Source organism: Carassius auratus, chromosome 38, assembly GCF_003368295.1.
Source record: "Carassius auratus strain Wakin chromosome 38, ASM336829v1, whole genome shotgun sequence".
In the NCBI taxonomy this organism is placed as follows: Eukaryota; Metazoa; Chordata; class Actinopteri; order Cypriniformes; family Cyprinidae; genus Carassius; species Carassius auratus.
In genome coordinates this window covers 12181131-12199885 of record NC_039280.1, presented here as the reverse complement: position 1 = coordinate 12199885, position 18755 = coordinate 12181131, and the positions used below count along the sequence as shown (strand labels likewise).

Sequence of the window (18755 nt, the reverse complement as noted above, 5' to 3'; positions counted from 1 at the left end):
TAATATGAAGTGATATTAAAAACACATTTTTAACACATATTAAACATACCTAATAATTTAAGAAAAGAGTGATATATATATATATATATATATATATATATATATATATATATATATATATATATATATATATATATATATAGATATATATATATATATAAAATAAAGTTTACTGAGTTAAATTTTTATTTATCTTTTTGCACAAATGGCAGGTATCACACATCACACAGGTGTCATTTCCACCACAATCAACAGTTTTGCTCGTTATAAAGTTTTATAAACATTTCAAAATATAGTGCAAAATGTAATTTCCATCGAACTGAGGTTACAGATTGATGTCACATTGCAAATGACCAGCAAAACGCTGAAAGATGAGGAGGAATTCAAAAAAATATATTTTTTTTTTTACAAAATTAAAATTAATTACCTGAAAATATTTATTTTAATAGTACCCTAAACGTTTGTGTTCATATAAAAAAAAAAGAAAATAAAAAAAAAAAGAAAAAGAAAAACCTTTATGTCTGTTTTTAATAAGTTCCCAGCATTACGGCTAAATTTAACCTCACCTAGGCTATGCATATGACAACATTCAACAATTATTATCTAAACTCACCGTAGAAACACGGGGGAAAATCCAGGAAGAGAATGTTATCATCATTATCTAGGAGTAATTGTGTAGCATCACAGGTTATTGTCAAGCGTAATTACGGGTCTCTTTTTCTCGATGTTAAAATCAGTGGGTTTCTCCGTGTGTTTGAAGGTAAATGTCTCCCCCTGCTGGTGTGTTGTTGAACCTCGCGTTTCCAAGAAAAGATCAGGGCAGTTTCATCGTACCCACTTCTTTATCGATTCCAAAAACTGCTACAAAAATACAGCTAAAAATGAAATAAATAAATAAATAAATAAATAAACACAAAAAATACAGTTTTTCTCACTATATTACTTTATTGACTGGAGTGTCATGACAGTTGTCTGCCATTTATCCAAGATAAACAGAGTGAGTGAGTTTTGGTGCAAATGCCTCTAGATGATCATGCACACCAGCAAAGTGTACAGCAACAGAAAATTCAAGAGAATATGGCTTTGTGTTCTGTATATACATACATGAAACCCCAATCAGCAGCAATACAACACAGAAACAGCAAAGGATTTCAGAAACCTAAAAAGTTGCGTTTGTGCAAACATACTGTTTTTTGAATGTTTCAACTGTCCTATATCCTTGCAATTTGAATTTTTTCAGAGGATATTTTGTGATAATACAAGTTAAATGACATGTAATAGATGCTACTAAACAAGTTAACAGATTACACCGTTTATTCTGCAGCTGTGAGCAACAGAAGATGCAAAACATCACACCATCATCGATCTGAAAAAGAGTTATCATCCTGGATCGTTTACAAAGGCTCTTTATGTCACATCACTCATTTATCCATTAAGATACTTCTTTGGATGCATGTACACTTGGCAAATGGCAATGACCCTAATGCCCTCGAAAAAGCTAAAGGAGGTTTCTCAATTAAAAATCCATAAAAGTTCAATCAGATGAAGTACTGGTTTTCAAGTTTCATTGTTCATCTATATAAACAAGGCACACTTTATCCTATATTACTTATTTACTGGAAGGTGCAGTACTGAGGCTGAGACGAAACAGAAGCAGCAACTCTGGGTTTCTGAAACAACCCAGTCATATTTAAATAGACAAGCTCTGTTTAAAGCTCTGTACTACTAGAGGTCAGAAAAGCAGACGGCCTCCTCCAGCTGCTAGCAACCACAGAAGTGTGTTTTACTGGCTAAACCGAGCCGTACAGTACATCCTGATGCGTGTCTGAATTCACACAAACGTCTTAAGGATCTATACTTTGACAATCTATATTGAAAGGCAAGTTCATTGATATCTCATTACACTGGATTTAATATGCTTGTGGCATAAAGTTGTACAGTTGAACAATAAACATCTGAGGACTGTGCAAACGTTTACATACATTCAATGGAATCATAACCCTGGCCTGTATAATAATATATGCTTCTTGAGGCACATTTGGATTATATACTTTTTTTTCTTTTCTTTTTTTAGAGCAAATTAAATAGATTCAAATTTAAAGATGCTTCAATAAACTGTTTTACTTCTATTTTCGGAAAAACAGAAAACGCCCACTGTAATCGTATTACATTTTGAAGCTGTATTGTACAGAATTTATATCCAGAATCACTTAATATTGAATCTCATGGGTTTTTATGCATCTGGTAAAGAAACATTCAAATTGTCTTTTAAAAACAGTATGTTTAAATGAAGTTGACTTGAGTAAGTCTTTAAAACAAGGAGTGAACACATTGCATAACCATCGATTCCTGTATGATAAAACCAACAAAGAACATTAAATATAACGTGTAGAAGTAATCGTTTTACCCAATCTATGTGAAAAATTGATATCTAACAACAATATACATCACTACTGATGCCTGTTTAAAGTAGTAGCACATGTACAGCATATGGACTCAAGATGGAGATATTGAGCTTACGAGAGCTCAAAATACCAGAGAATGATGTAAAGCAGATTAGAAACAGTTAAATGATTACAAAAAAATAACTAGTTGAAAAGCCCTTTTTGATTTACCACAGGAATGCCATTATTTATGGCAAATACTCTATTTCAGAGGGCTGCAGGATGATCCGAGTGGCACGAAATAATGTTCTTGCCATTGAGAAAATGAAGTGAGGTGGGAAAAGAAACATATGAGGCAACTTTCCAGCCCCGAGTCCAGAGTGTAATCCAGCCAGTGCTACATGCAGGCCGAGCAGCCCCTTAAAAGAGCTGGATCATTGATTCCCGCGACTTCCCAACACCAATCCACTTTACTAAAGCAAAAATGGAGTAAGTCATTAGGATCGCTGTAGTAAAACAACCCAACTGCATTTGAAAAGATCAGACTTACAAGAACAACTTACAGTTATAGTGACAGTCTACCCTCCTCACCTTCACGTCATTCTAAAGCTGTATGACTTTCTTTTTTTGGTAACCGTTTACTTATTACCATATTATTTTTGGATGTCAGTGGGAATCAAAACCGTTTGGTTACTGACATCGTTTGGAATATCTTTCCCGTTTCACAGCAGAAGGAAAGTCATACAAGTTTGGAATGACATGACATGACGAGTAAATGATTGTTGGAAGAACTATCCCTTTAAAGTCTTACCAGGCACGCCCAAGTGATCTTCAATGTAGCAGACGTATTTCTGTGCATTTTCTGGTAGCTCTTTAAAGGTCCTGGCAGCAGACGTGTCAGTTTTCCAGCCTGGCAGAGTCTCGTATTGCACTTCCACCTTCTGTAGCACCTCTTGGTTTGCTGGGAAACATGTATGATATTGAACTACACTAGATTTTATTTCATCTACCTGTGTGATATTGGAAAAGTGCTGCTTACCTGGAAAATGCGGGATGATTTCACCATCTACTTTATATGCCACACCAACTTTGATCTCAGGAAGCACATCTAAGATGTCAAGTTTGGTGAGAGCTAAGCTAAACAGACGTATAGAAGGATGCATTTAAGAAAACAGTATTTTATAGAGCACAAAGAGAGAAACCAAAGGAGACATCTCTGAAGACTCACGCTGTGAAGCCATTAATCATGTGGGCGTATTTGATGAGCACCAGATCCAGCCAACCACATCTTCTTTTGCGACCTGTGGTCACGCCCACTTCCTTGCCTCTGGTCTGCAAGAGCTCTCCAATTTCCTGTGAAGAAGTACAATATCCAAAGAGCAATGTTTAATTCCTCTGTGTATTTACAGTATGTGTACAGTTTAAACGGTCAAGCTTTTTATTGGCAATTTTAATAATACAATATGAGTAATTTGAATTAAGATGTCTACATTACTGTTGTCTGGTCTAAAAAAAACCTTCTTCCCACTAGATGGAGCCATTTTAAAACTGAAAACTGCAATTTCTAGTAAAAATATATTTGGACTAACTTTATATTAAGTTTATATATTACGTCTAATATAAATCACACTATGTACTGACATTTCAAATATAATTATATGATACAATGCACTTATTGTCTACATGCATGTTTTACATTGTCTTTATAATTGAAAAACACCTGCAGAAACTCCATCTGCAGTTAATTTCTGTAATATTTAATAAGTTAAACTTTTTGTTGTTGTTGTTAAAGACACTATGTATTGCTATGTACAAGTGTGACCATAAATTTAAACCAAACACTGTGAAGCACATTATGTATAGGAAATCCTAAATGTCTCATACACAATGTATTCTTTGTCATGTAGTGTGACAGATTACTGACTGCTCTGTTCTTCCAGTCTCTTTATTCCTGTTCAAATCTATCCGTAACAATAATTATGCTCGACTAAAGCCAGGGTCATTACTGCCAAAACATAACACTGACTGCACCAGAATATAAACAGTAGTGCAAGCTCCTCCAAACAATGCAGAAACAAAAGAGGAAGTTAAGCTGCTGCTTACGTTGTTCTGTTCTGTAGGGAAAGCTCCAATCCCAACTCTCGTAGTGTAAGCTTTGACAACTCCATACACTTCACCTACGTTCTGGGGGGGCATGCCCAGACCAGTACACACCCCTCCCACGGTGCAGTTTGAGGAAGTCACGAACGGATATGTCCCTAAACAAAAGCGTCAGATCAGCGCTGCGTGCCAGTGAAGTGTTAGTGAAGCTTTAGGCAAAGTCAGAGTTATTTTTATGACTGTGTGTAAGACAATGGACCTTTGTGTCTGTCAACACCTATATTTATTTTGTAAAAAGTTAGAGGCACACAGCACTGCTTAAAATCACATTAAATAACCTTCAAAATTAAATTATTAGGAACTAACAAATGATTTTTTTTTACATAGTGAAAAATAAATTAAAGTTAAACCTATTATAATTTTAAAAAATCAAATGATAAAATAATATATTAAGAAAATGTACATTTAAATTAACTTTATAAGTACAGAAGTGTTAGTAAAGTTGTAGAGAATGTAATTATCATTTTTATTATTTAGAGTAATAAGTATCTCCATCTATCTAGTAAAAAAAAATAATAATTAGACAATACATAAATCATTCAACCATAAAAATAATAGGAACTATATTATTTTAACATTACAGATAAATAATGAAGAAAAAAAAAACATAAAATGTGTGAGACTGTATTATTGACTTGTAGACTTATTATTGTTGATGGTTCACAGGACTTAACTAATATCAGAAGACACTTCCCAGAAGTTCACAAATGGGAAACAGCTGGTTAGCACATTGCATAATCTTATGTTACACATGGTCAGGGAATGGTATGTACGATGTGTTTCGGTGTATCCATTACTCACCAAAGTCTATGTCCAGCAAGGCGGCATTGGCACCTTCCACCAGAATCTTTTTTGAAGGTCCATGTAGCGCCTCATACATGAAGAAGACTCCATCTCTCACCATGGGCTTTATCCTGTCTACATACGTCTGAAAAACAATGTCAGAAAGCCTGGTAACCCTTGTTGTTCGTGTGTCACAATAGATGTTACTGTTATGAATACAGTAATAAATAAATATATAAAAAAAAAGTTAACATTATATGACATATGATATGATAAAAATATGTTGTGCATCTCTTAACTCTAACTTATCCAAGTCCTATAAAATGTTGGAATTAACTGGTATGACATCTAAGCTTCTCACCTTGAGTTTCTCAAGTTCCCCATCCACATCAATCTCCAGTGATGGGTACATAGACTTATACTGCGAGGCCAAATGTTTAAATCTGTGAAATAAGGCATAAGACAAGTAGCATGATCAGTTGCTCTTCCATTGTTTTGGTCAGGTTCAGTGTTTTTACAGAGGGTGAGGCTTAACAGTCAGTCTATGGGAATGTGACATGAATGGGTAAGAGAGTTGAGTTGTCAAGCCCATTGGAACAGGTATAAGCACACCCTGACCTCTCTGAGAACTCCTGGAAGTCAGCCAGAAGGTCACATATCCTCAGGCCACTGCGGGCTGCTTTGGCAGAGTACACGGGCCCGATTCCTTTTTTAGTTGTTCCTAAACTAGGTGGTGAAACAGAAAGAAGGTGAAACTCGTGAGTGATATTCACATGCATTAGTTGGTTGTTTTAAAACAGAGGTCTGCAACCCTTATTCAGGGCCTCCTAAGTGAATATAGACATAAAGGAGTGAACCTGTTACAAACAATATTGAATAAAATTAAAGGAACACTCCACTATTTTTGAAATTAGGCTTATTTCCCAACTCCCCTAGAGTTGAACTGTTTTACCTTTTTTGAATCCATTCAGCTGATCTCCGGGTCTGTAGGTAGCACTTTTAGCTTAGCTTAGCATAGATCACTGAATCTGATTAGCTGTTAGCATCTCGTTCAAAAATAACCAAAGAGTTTCTATATCTTTCCTATTTAAAACTTGACTCTTCTGTAGTTACATTGTGCACTAAGGCTGACGGAAAATGAAAAGTTGTGATAGCCATATCAGCCTAGAAAAATCACGACTTTTCATTTTCTGTCAGACTTAGTACAAGATATTACTCCAGAAGACTAAAGTTTTAAGTAGGAATAATATAGAAACTCTTTGGTCATTTCTGAGCGAGATGCTAACGGTCTAATCAGATTCAATTATCTATGCTAAGCTAAGCTAAAAGTGCTGAATGGATTCAAACGGTAAAACTCAACTGTTTAACTCCAGGGGAGTTGGTTATTTGCTTATTTAAAAAAAAAAAAAAGTGTTCCTTTTAAGTTTAATTTTGTTTACATACACATTTTTATTCAACACTTCCAACTGATGAAAAGTGAGGGTAAAAATGTCTTTACTAATATAAAGAAATGCTGTTCTTTTGAGCTTTTTTATTCATTAAATAATCTTTAGAAAAATAATAATAAAACTTCATTCAAACTTCAATCTTCACTCTGACAATAAAATGTTCAACTTGGATAATAATAAATGATTCCTGAGCAGCAAATCAGCATATTAAAATGATATCTAATGGATCATGTGACACTGGAGACTGGAATGAAGACTGCAGAAAATTCAGCTTTGTGTCACAGGAATAAATAACATTTGTAATATATTGAAATAAAATAATACTTATTTTAAACTGTAAAAATATTTAACAAAATTACAGTTTTTATTGTATTTTTTTTATCAATTAAATGCAGCCTTGTTGAGCATAAGAGACTACTTTCAAAAACATAAAAAAATCTTATGGAGCACAAATTGAACAAATCATTTATTGATGTACATAATCACTTATTTGTACAGTACATTTTCATATCACATAATGTTTTAAAGTGTAAGGGACTATGAAATATTCATCTGAACTACAGATTCTTAAATTTAATGCCAGATTTAGCTAATATTACATTTAATATTGTATTTGTTTTATTTGTCATATATTGAATGTTGTTATGTCATTAAGAGTATAAAATGTTTTCTTTTTGCAGATAGATATATACAGATATATTCACATTTCACATAAAATAACTTTATGTGAAAGTTAATTACTAAGATTAACCTAAGCGGTTAGAAAAGCCACCAATACATGACTAAAGTTGCTCTCTCAAAGCATTTTTTCTTTTGTTATGAACTCATGTCATAACATGTTGCTAGCGTGTTGTATGCGTGTGCATAAAGCAGGGTTTTTACTTTTTGCCAGCTTGCTGTTGCCTCTCCTGTTCCTGGACTCCATCCACAGCTTGATGGAAATCAAACACTAGAGGCAGGAGAGTGTATACATTACAGTGAGACAACTCATCTCTCTGAGCTCTGAACCCAACATGCCAAAGCAGGTCACCATAACAACACTTGGGTTGACTACGATTGATCCTGTGTATAACCACTCCTGCTGAGAATCTAGAATTACAATAATAGTCTCAAGGCATAAGCCTGATGATACACAGGGCAACTTTCTGAGCAATGTTGCTGGGCAACTTTGGTTAATGTTGGTGTCAACGGGCAACCAGGTGAGACACGAGGCCCACAACCAATCTAAAATATGCAGATAAAAATCTGTTACCCATTCTCAGCAGAAAAGTGCCCAAAATCACTGCTCAAAAAAAAGTTGCCCGACAAAATTGCTCAAAAAACTGTATCATCAGCAAGCAAAGCATAACAAACACACACAAAAAACTGAGGAGTAAAAATGCATTGATGCATCAAACAACATTTAAATGCATTATTAAATATTATGATTGATATTAAGCTGTTATAGCTAGTTAGATTTGCAGTTCCTGAAGGGAACAGCAGTGCTTGCAAGACATACAAAGAACAGTGTTAAAGATCCAGGAATTTCTAAATATGGAGTCAAAGGGGATTCTTTCCAAATCTGATTATAAATTTCAAATTAAAATGTGCTGACATTTTTGTAAGAAACAATACCAGTATGTTAGAGGAAATAAAGTTTCTTGCCCTGCCTGTTTTTATTAAATAACAATTCTTGACCATTTTTTGTTGTAAAAGATAAATCCAAATCCAAAACACCCAATGTACATAATGTATAATGCATTAATTTGGCTAAAGTTACATACACAACCATTCAAAAGGATGCATTAAACTGATCAAAAGTAAAGATAAAAATATATATATTTCAAATAAATGTGGTATAAACTTTATATTCAAAGTATAGAAAAAAATGTATTAATTTCCACAAAAATAGTAAGCAGCAGAATTGTTTTGTTTTTTTCAACACTGAAAAAAAGAAATGTTTTTTGAGCAGTAAATCAACATAATATAATGATTTATGAAGGATCATGTGACCCTAAAGACTGGACTAAAATGCAGACAATTTATCTTTGCCATCATTGCAAATAAGTATTATTTCTAAATATATTTAAATAGAGAACAGTAATTTTAAATTTTAATAACATTTCACAATATTGCTGTTTTTCCTGTATTTTAGTTGAAATAAATGAATTTTTTAATGGTAGTGGAAATATTCAGTATTAAGCATATATTTATTTTTATAACTATGAATTGCTAAGAATTACAAACAAATCCAATTCTTTACAACCATATAAAGCCAAATTTAGCCTTGATTGCAGCTGTGTAAGTGATTTTATGATATGATGGTGTTTATATGTCATGAGAGCCATCAGCCTACCGATGTGTGCACGGTCAGAGATGACAAGCCTGTTCTCCCAGCCTTCCACACCTACAAGCAAACTCAATGTTAGACTCCTGTGAATGCTCACTAATACTTAATCATACAACCCAAGGGAACAAACAATTTAACAAACCTTTTCCTTTCCGCACATTCTTCTCAGCCTCCTCGAAGAGACCCGGCAAATGAATGACTACACCATTACCTGCAATCAAATGAGGAGCTGTCAGTCATCACTGTCCAATTCACAGGGCTTTAACCCTGGCCTGAAGTGTTAAATAATGTGGTGTTAGAATATTACAGCAAGTTGTTTAGCCACAGACAAATTCATACACTTTCTACAATCACAGAAACTTGTTTCTTGGGTCATGCTGTGATCGTTTTAGTTGTGACAATATCACAGATGGACAAGCAAGTTGTGTGCTTGTCCATTCAACATTATTAACTTCATAAATATGCAAAAATAACATTAACCAATGTTTCTACACGTACAGTGAGAATTCTTTAAAAAAAATGGAACAAGAGGTAAAGGATGACCCATTTAAAGTCTGAAAAGCCTAGTTGTGTCATTCCAGGTTTTGGAACTGATAGAAAGGGTTGGAATATTGAAGAGGAATCTTAAAAATCACACATATCAACCCTTAAACCCTGCAACACAGATTTCTGAAACCTGTATAATTTAATGTACTACGAACTTCAAGCACTTCCAATACATCATACTAATCTGCAGTTATGGCAAATGAATCAGAAGGACAAACACAGTAATGGCCATTAGCAAAATTGGATCTTTGCAAATAAACTGCATAGATTGCACTCAGCTATATTAGTCTGCATATGCTGGCCAACATCCAAACACTCCAACAGGAAGCTGAGATCTTTGCTGAACTGGTTGCACGAGAATGTGCACAACTCACATAAGACATGTTATCCAAATGGAGGGAGGAAATGTGACATATTACTCACCAATGAAGGCAGTGACCTTAGGGTTAATAATTCCACTGGGTAGAAGATGGAAGTCATATTCCACTGAATCAACCACGACTGTGTGTCCTGCATTGTTGCCTCCCTACAGGAGAGAAGAAACACAAAGACTTTGCAATCCTTGAGATGACGACAAACAAATCTGGGATAGTTAGTTCACATAAAAAATTCTGTCATTATTTACAGTACTAACCCCTGTCGTCCAAAATATCATGGCTGACTTCATGGAACATAAAAGTAAAAGATGTTCTGAGAAATGCCTCACGTGTTTTTGTCCATACAATGGAAGTCATTATAATCCAATGCTGTTTGGACCTCAAATATCATCTTTTTGTTTCCCACAGAAGAAAGTTTTTGGGTGAACTATCTCTAACTATCTCTAGCATTACTATGGTATGGTATAGACACGCTTAGACATGCAGTTGTGAAATGGAAAAATCTGAAGCACAACACTGTTTTTGGTTGTTAGGTGTGGATATTATGTGAGAATAACTCTTTTGCTCAATTAGATACAAGTAGGAAACCAGAAAGAATCTATTTTACATTTTCTGTATGAATTTTGTATTGTATCCTTCAGATCAGAAAGGACTTAAACATGGTAAATATTAAACAGCTAAAATTACTACATTCTTATTTAAGGCTTAAAGCATATAAGTATTGTTTTGGTTAATCCTTTGTCCAACCACTTGTTTCAGTTTTTATAACCAATTCTTACTCTGTTTCTAGATCCTTACTATCACTACCACTCGCAAAGCATGCATCACACACTGTAGGCAGCGCAACCCTAACTAGTAGGGACGCACCAATCATTTTTCATGGCCGATTCCGATATCAAATTTTTGCAAGCAAACTGGCCAATTCCGATACCGATTTCCAATTTTTTTTTTTTTAGCAACAAACAAGAAAGAAGGAAAGTATACATAAACATGTTTATTTGGTATTTAATAGGCCAAACTGGCTTTTGGCTATTGACATTTTTTTTTACTTGAGCCAATGAAAAATAAATAACTATTGGCTCGAGTTAAAAAAATATAGATGTGAATCATTACCCTAAAAATTTTGAGTTGGATGAATGAAACCCTTTTTTCAATGTGCTACAACAGGTTATTTTTAAATCAAATTAAGTCAATGTAATTTTAAGGTGAAATAAAAATAATCATCCTATACAGAACTGACATTTACTTCTGGCTTTTCAAACTTGTTAGCAAGTTTTTCTTTACAAAAAAAAAAAAAAGTTTAGTCTGTTTCGTTTCTCATCCAACATGCAAGAAGCTGAGCTGAACATCCCTTTACTGTCTACACTTGTGCAGGCCACGGACAGATAGAGTACGCTTGCGCAGCTTCAGTGAGCGCAGGGAAAGGGGCTCTTATTTTGTGGGGTAAGCTGTTCACTTCCTGCTATCTGTACCTCTGACATGTAGCTCTGCACTTCCATTGCTGAACGGCTGTCTGTGTCCTGCGCACAGATTTCGAAATACTTCCACACAAATGACATGATAGCGAATTATTACAATGTAGTCTGTGCACGTGGGCGCACTTCCAGAAAAATCGTCCGAAAAAAAGACCAAAATTGGTTCTGATTTCCGGTGCATCCCTAAATCCTAACAAACTGCACACTTTGTTAGCATCTTTTGATGCTAACAGTGCTACTCATACTTTCTGCTCCACTCTTACATCTTGTTTAGACACTGTTGGCCCCTTGTCTTCCAGGCCAGCCCATACCACCCCTTCTGCCTCTTGGATATCTGATGTTCTCCATGAACACTGTTCTAAGCTTAGAGCTGCTGAAAGGGTGTGGCGCAAATCCAAAAATACTACTCACCTTAATGTGTATCAGTCACTCATATCTTCCTTCTCTGCTAATTTCTCCACTGCTAAAAGGACATCTTACCATAACAAAATTAAAATTTCTTCTAACTCTCGCATGCTCTATAAAACATTTTCCTGGCTCCTTTGTCCTCCCCCTCCTGCAACAACTCTAATAGCTGACAACGTTTTTTTTTTTTTTAAATAAAATTAAAAACATCAGTCCACAATTTTGCACACCACAATCGGTCAAGCACATCTTACCATCTCACATCCTTCTCTTCACTCTCTGAGGCAGAAGTCTCCAAACTCATCCTTTCTAATCATCCTACCTACTACTGTACTTGTCCTCATGATCCTATTCCATCTCATTTCCTTCAAGTCATTTCTCCTGCAGTTGTACCTGCACTCACATCATTAACATATCCCTCCGTGCTAGTGTTTTCCCCTCAACATTTAGACAAGCTCGCAGAACCCCACTATTTAAGAAACCCACCCACAACCCATCTCTTTTAGAGAACTTTAGACCAGTTTCCCTTCTTCCTTTCATTGAAAAAACACTTGAACAAGCTGCGTTCAACCAAGTCTCTGATTTTCACACACAGCAACCGATCTGGCTTCAGAAGTGGACATTCAACATTCGAGACTGCCTTGCTCTCAGTTGTTGAAGCTCTAAAACTGGCAAGAGAATCAATCCAAAATCATCAATACTTATCTTGCTTGATCTGTCCACAGTTTTTACTCCGTTAACCACCAGCTACTGGGGTGCCTCAGGGCTCAGTTCTTGGATCACTTCTTCTCTGTCTACATGGCATCATTAGGTTCTGTCATTCAGAAACATGGCTTTTTATACCACTTCTATGCTGATGACACTTAACTTGATCTCTCATTCCATCCTGATGATCCGACAATAGCTGCTTGCATCCCAGCTTGTCTATCGGACATTTCTTGCTGGATGAAGGACCATCAACTTCAACTCAACCTTGTCAAGACACAACTGCTTGTTGCTCCAGCAAACCCATCGTTTCATCACAATTTCGCCATCCTGTTAGGCACATCAACCATAACTCATTCAAAAGTAGCCAGAAACCTTGGAGTTATGACTGTTGATAAGCTGACTTTCTTAGACCACATTGCTAAATCTGTCTGGTCCTGCAGATTTGCTTTATTCTACATCAAGAAGATCAAGCCCTTTCTTTCGGAACATGCTGCACAACTCCTTGTTCAAGCTCTTGTTCTGTCCAGGCAAGACTAGTTCAAGCTCTTGTTCTGTCCAGGCTGGGATATTGCAATGCTCCATTGGCAGGTCTTTCAGCCAGTTCTATCAAACCTTTACAATTACTCATGCATGCGGCAGCAAGATTAATTTTGAATGAGCTGAAAAGAATGCATGTCACACCTCTATTTATCTTTTTGCACTGGATACCAATAGCTGAACACATAAAATTCAAGGCATTGATGTTTGCCTAGAAAACCACCACTGGCTCGGCACCCCTTTACCTAAATTCATTACTTCAGACTTCTATGCCATCTAAAAGCTTGAGTTCTGCAAGTGAACATTGCTTGATTGTGCCATCCCAAAGAAGCACAAAGTCACTTTTACGGACTTTTAAATTAAATGTTCCCTCCTGGTGGAATGACCTGCCTAACTCAATCCATGCAGCTGAGTCCTTAGCCATCTTCAAGAATTGGCTTAAAACACATCTCTTCCATCTTTATTTGACACTCTAACTCTAACACTCTCTATTCTAATTCTATTCTTTAAAAAAAACTTGTCCCTTTTAGACTTGCACTCTATTAATTTGGAGCTTGTTTAAATATAATCTTTTTGTATTCTATCTGTTTTATTTTCATTTTATTATATAATTAACAAAAGCAAAAAATACCTCTAACACTAGCTGGCTCTATTCTTTTTCTATTCTTTTGGTTTTCTTTTTACTTATTATATTATTTAAAAAGCCCTTGCTATGTTTACTGTTACTATGTTAAGCTAATTTAGACCGGTTTGCCCTTTTGTTGATTTTGATTGCTTTCATTGTCCTAATTTGTAAGTCACTTTGGATAAAAGTGTCTGCTCAATGACAACGTAAATGTAAATATAAAGCACAATGAAATTAACCTTGTAAATGAATGTGCAAAGGATCAACATTCCACATTCCAGTTCTGCAGAGTTACATTTGTTTCGTTTTCTTTTTATCTGTCATTCCTTAAATCTGTGAAATTACATGTTACATAAACTGGACTATGCAATGAATGCAAACTGGATTCCTTGTTGACACGTGACTAAAGAGAAGGGAAACCATATAACTGAGCACACTTGAAATGCCAACTGTTACCATTGTCAAGAATCATCAAGAGTCCTCACATATGTCTGTTTTCAACATGGCTTCAATCAGCTCTGACCTAATGTCACATCTGATGGAGTTTGCACAAAGTGTGCTCTATAAATCAGTCTTTAATCCAGCAAGGAACAGGGCAGAGCTATTTCAGGACAGGTTTCCTCGGAGCAGTTTAGTAGTGCGTGCGTGGATGCCTCTCCTTTTTAGATCCATTTACAATGTTCTCATACCCATGGTGACCAAAAGTGTTGCTGGAGGCACTACGCATTACAATTATGAGCTCCTATTACAAGGTTGCTATTGATTCTAAGGGCCCAGCCTGGGAGTTTTTTTATTTGAATTTTTACATCACATTTTCATAACAGCACAGCACACTGACTATTTAGAAAATTAGGAAGCAATGGCTTCATGTAATGAATGTGGTTTCATTAATTTGTGACGTGACATACAGCCAAGTATGGTGACCCATACTCAGAATTCGTGATCTGCATTTAACCCATCCAATGTGCACACACACAGCAGTGAACACACACACACCGTGAACACACACCTGCAGCAGTGGGCAGCCATTTATGCTGCGGAGCCCAGGGAGCAGTTAGGGGTTCGATGCCTTGCTCAAGGGCACCTAAGTCGTGGTATTGCCGGTCCAAGACTCGAACCCACAAGCTTAGGGTTAGGAATCATACTTTCTAACCACTAGGCCACGACTTCCCCATTATGAGCAGCAAAAAAAAAATAAATAAATTAATAAAAATAAAAAAATAATAAATTAATTAAAAAAAAATAAAAAAATAACTAGTCAATCATTCGTTCGTTATCTGGCTCGGCTCTGTGTTCATCTTGAGTTCTCTTTTCACAGCAGTTCAGTCAGTGTACTGTTTGAGTAAATGAATTACTCCAGGATATTGGTTTGTTTTAACTCAGAGGGAGTGTCAGCAACATTAAAAAAGTTAACAGCTTAAGTCATTTGTGGATTAATGCATATTGGAGACGCGAACAGTTTCAAACGATTCAGTTTGATTTGGTGAACTGGTTCAGAAGATCCGGTTACATTGAATGATTCGTTCGCAAACCGGATATCGCTATGCTGCAGTGAACGCGCTCACAACAGACACGGAAGAGAAGACAATGCTGAATAAAGTCGTATTTTTTCTATTTTTGGACCAAAATGTATTTTCAATGGTTCAAAAAATTCTAACTCACCCTCTGATGTCACATGGACTATGATAATGTTTTTCTTACCTTTCTGGACATGGACAGTATACCGTACACACAGTTTCAATGGAGGGACTGAGAGCTCTCGGACTAAATTTAAAATATCTTAAACTGTGTTGTGAAGATGAACGGAGGTCTTACGGGTTTGGAACGACATGAGGGTAAGTTATTAATGACATAATTTTCTATTTTTGGTGAACTAAACCTTTAAGTTTTCCTTCATCAATGCCTTTACAGAAATCCATTTTTCCCAGTCAGACCCAATTCTTCAAAATTACTATTAATTTCTTTGTGTAAAACTTTTTTAACTATAATGAATACTGGAGAAAAAAAAGACGAAATTAATCATACAACACTTACTGTTATCAAATAAAGCATTTGCGACTTGAATGACACTGGGTTTAAAAATGGCAACTTGTTTATCAGTAAGCAACACACTTTGCCTCACTGATAAACAAACAGCTGCACATTACACAGTTAACATGACTACTGCAACGCTGCAGTCAAGGGATTTCCAGATACTCAATTATCAAGCTGATGTTAATGTTCAAGATATTTTAAGTCACTTAAGTTGAAATATTTTAGTAGTAGAGATATATTCTTTGAACCAAACTGTGTCAACTCACTGCAATGTCAATATAGCAAATCTATATGATTACAGAACGTATGTGTAAGAGCGATAGATGGCCTTTCATTCTTGTCAGACTTGGTGTTACAGTGACAGACCAAACTAGAAAAGTAATACCAAAAGTATAACTTAACTAAAGGATGCTGATATACACTGTTATATACACTGCTCTAGATGGTTATAAAGCTCACTAAAATCTCAGTACATTCTGTATAACAGGTTAGACTGACTACCATCTTGTTGTCATCATAGATCTGGAGACATCGGTTTCCCCACATGCCTGCAAAACCATAAACAATAAGCAAGCCACAAGCAGCAAATGATTAATATAAGTCTGCAATACTACAGTGTGAAACAAACCAACTTGTTAAAAGAAAAAACAGATTTATAGGCTGACATGAGAAGAGGCAATATTAAAACAAGTTAAGGGCATTATAAGAGGTCATGCGTTGTGTTTGATCCTCTGGTTTCCAGACCGACATATCAGTTTGGTGTGACATGGAACGTCATTTTTCCATTCCATCTGCCTGTAAGGAAAACCAGTAAGACTGCTGAGTGCACTGTTTTTATAAAAAGACTAACACTATCTGCTTTCTGTCCCATCCATTTTCACAGCACACACATGACGGTTTGCATGGTGCAGCACCGAGTGTCTTTTTAAATGCAGTCACAACCTTGGCAGAATACAGTCTTCTTAAGAGAGAATCCTTGCAATGTGAACCTGTTATCAATACCATGCATAGTGACAGGGGGGTGTAAAGCGGCCTGCTATTTGCTGCTCTCTAGCATAACACAACCACTGGTGTGCTGCCACTTCCCCGTTTGTCAGTAAAAGTCCTCTTTTGATGAATCTAAACATTATTCTATATAATTATGTATGTGTAAACATAGAAGCATTTATCCCTACTAAGAGAATCTAAAAAGAAAAACATGGCTTACACACACAAACACAAATACATAAATACAATACATAAATACATATTTCATGATTTTTGTTATAAAATAAATATCATATATGGAACAGTTTTGCAGTACATGTTAAGTGAGAGCACAGCAGCGTCTGAAAGTCATGAGGCTGAAATAGTGACACCCGTTTCTTTCTGACGGGGAGTGAGAGATGTTGACATATGGAGCCATATGCTACATAAACCTTTCTTTAGTACACTGAACAACTGCTTAACAAAATATGTGGGGGGTTTTTTATTTACTTATTTTTTTACAAATATTTATGATATATATATATATATATATATATATATATATATATATATATATATATATATATATATATATATAGACACACACACACACACACTTGGCCTGGGGCATTTTATATAATAAAACAATTTAGGAATATAAACTTTTAACAGTTAAAAACATATTATAAATAATTAATTTTGCAATTAATTTGAAAATACTTAAATATATATAAAAAAGTTTAAGATTGGATCCAAAAAGAGCAATATTAGAAAACACACATTAACAGAAGAATTTTCAATAACGTAATTTATGGTTTTATTCATTTTAAAATGTTTTCCAGACCTGGAAACTAAAATCCCTTGATATTAACTTGATTTTCTATGAGCGTGACAATTAAGACAGACTTTAAAAATTAAGTGATTTTACAAACCAAGGACACAGCTATTAAAGTGTGTGTGTGTTTAGTCTATAAAAAAAACATTCTAGCAATTGACTAAAATATAAATGTTGCTATTTTTAAAGCAAAGTTGTTGGACATCATGTCTGAAGAATCAGTGAGCTGCAGGATTGTGTACATTTATAACACATGGGCACACGAGACAACTGCGGGAAATCAAGTAGCTGGAGGTTAATGTTCCTTGAAATCAACTATTATTTTAATTATTAACACTTGCAACATCTGCTTTGACTGTAATACTCAAATAAATACCACACCTTCGGGCGTCATAGACTTCAAAGGAGTCTTGCCCCCTGTGTTTACATCCTTTTCAAAAACACCCCGGATATTCCAACACTAACTGGTGAGCTAAATGACATCTGGTAAGATTTCAAGGCTACACTTCGCTGGCCTTCGCTCAGAAATCACGCTGGCTTCAATATCACATAATTCAGTCAAGGTGACATTTGCAAACACCCTACATGGTGCAATGCTAGCGAAGCTAAACAAGTAACGTTAAGTTAGGCTGCATTATAATCAACCTTGCTCGAAGCGCTGTCCATTTCCGCTTTGATAACACTGCAAGAGCTTTCACAACAGTGAACATGCATTCAGTTCTTCACAGGCTACTCTCTGATCAGCCATGAATATTTCCGGACAAACAATGATGATGTACACAGCGCAATCTAACCTTACACAGTACACCGGGGATATATATTCACGTATTCAAACACTAACGTTACAGTTTTCATAAACCAACCTGACATCTGCAGACCATGTCAGCGTCCTGGGCCAGCAGGTCCACCACCTTTCCTTTCCCTTCATCGCCCCACTGTGCTCCGAGCACCACGGTCACTTTGTTGCCCACACTCGGGCATGTCACCCGGCTCGATCCTCCGTCCTGCGATTGTGCGTTCCCGCTGTCTGACATGACCGTCTCCCCTCTGCTCTCCCTGCAGCTCCGCAATGATCCTCCGACAACACACGCTGAGCTCACCTGAGTGAGCAAACACCGAGGCGGAGGCGGAGTCTCTCTCTCT

The 18755-nt window shown here is 35.9% G+C and overlaps 1 protein-coding gene across 1 annotated transcript; it reads right to left on the bottom strand.

The window, feature by feature from the left end:
- Nucleotides 1–925: 925 nt before the first annotated feature.
- Nucleotides 926–18755, bottom strand: LOC113057108 (adenylosuccinate synthetase isozyme 2). The gene is made up of 13 exons (XM_026224199.1): nt 18476–18755; nt 10074–10176; nt 9247–9315; nt 9111–9161; nt 7658–7724; nt 5946–6053; nt 5689–5770; nt 5346–5472; nt 4488–4642; nt 3613–3737; nt 3424–3521; nt 3196–3345; nt 926–2857 (listed from the first exon to the last, which is right to left on the bottom strand). Exons 1-13 carry the CDS (start codon nt 18644–18646, stop codon nt 2805–2807), a joined length of 1359 nt encoding a protein of 452 aa, XP_026079984.1. The 5' UTR covers nt 18647–18755; the 3' UTR covers nt 926–2804.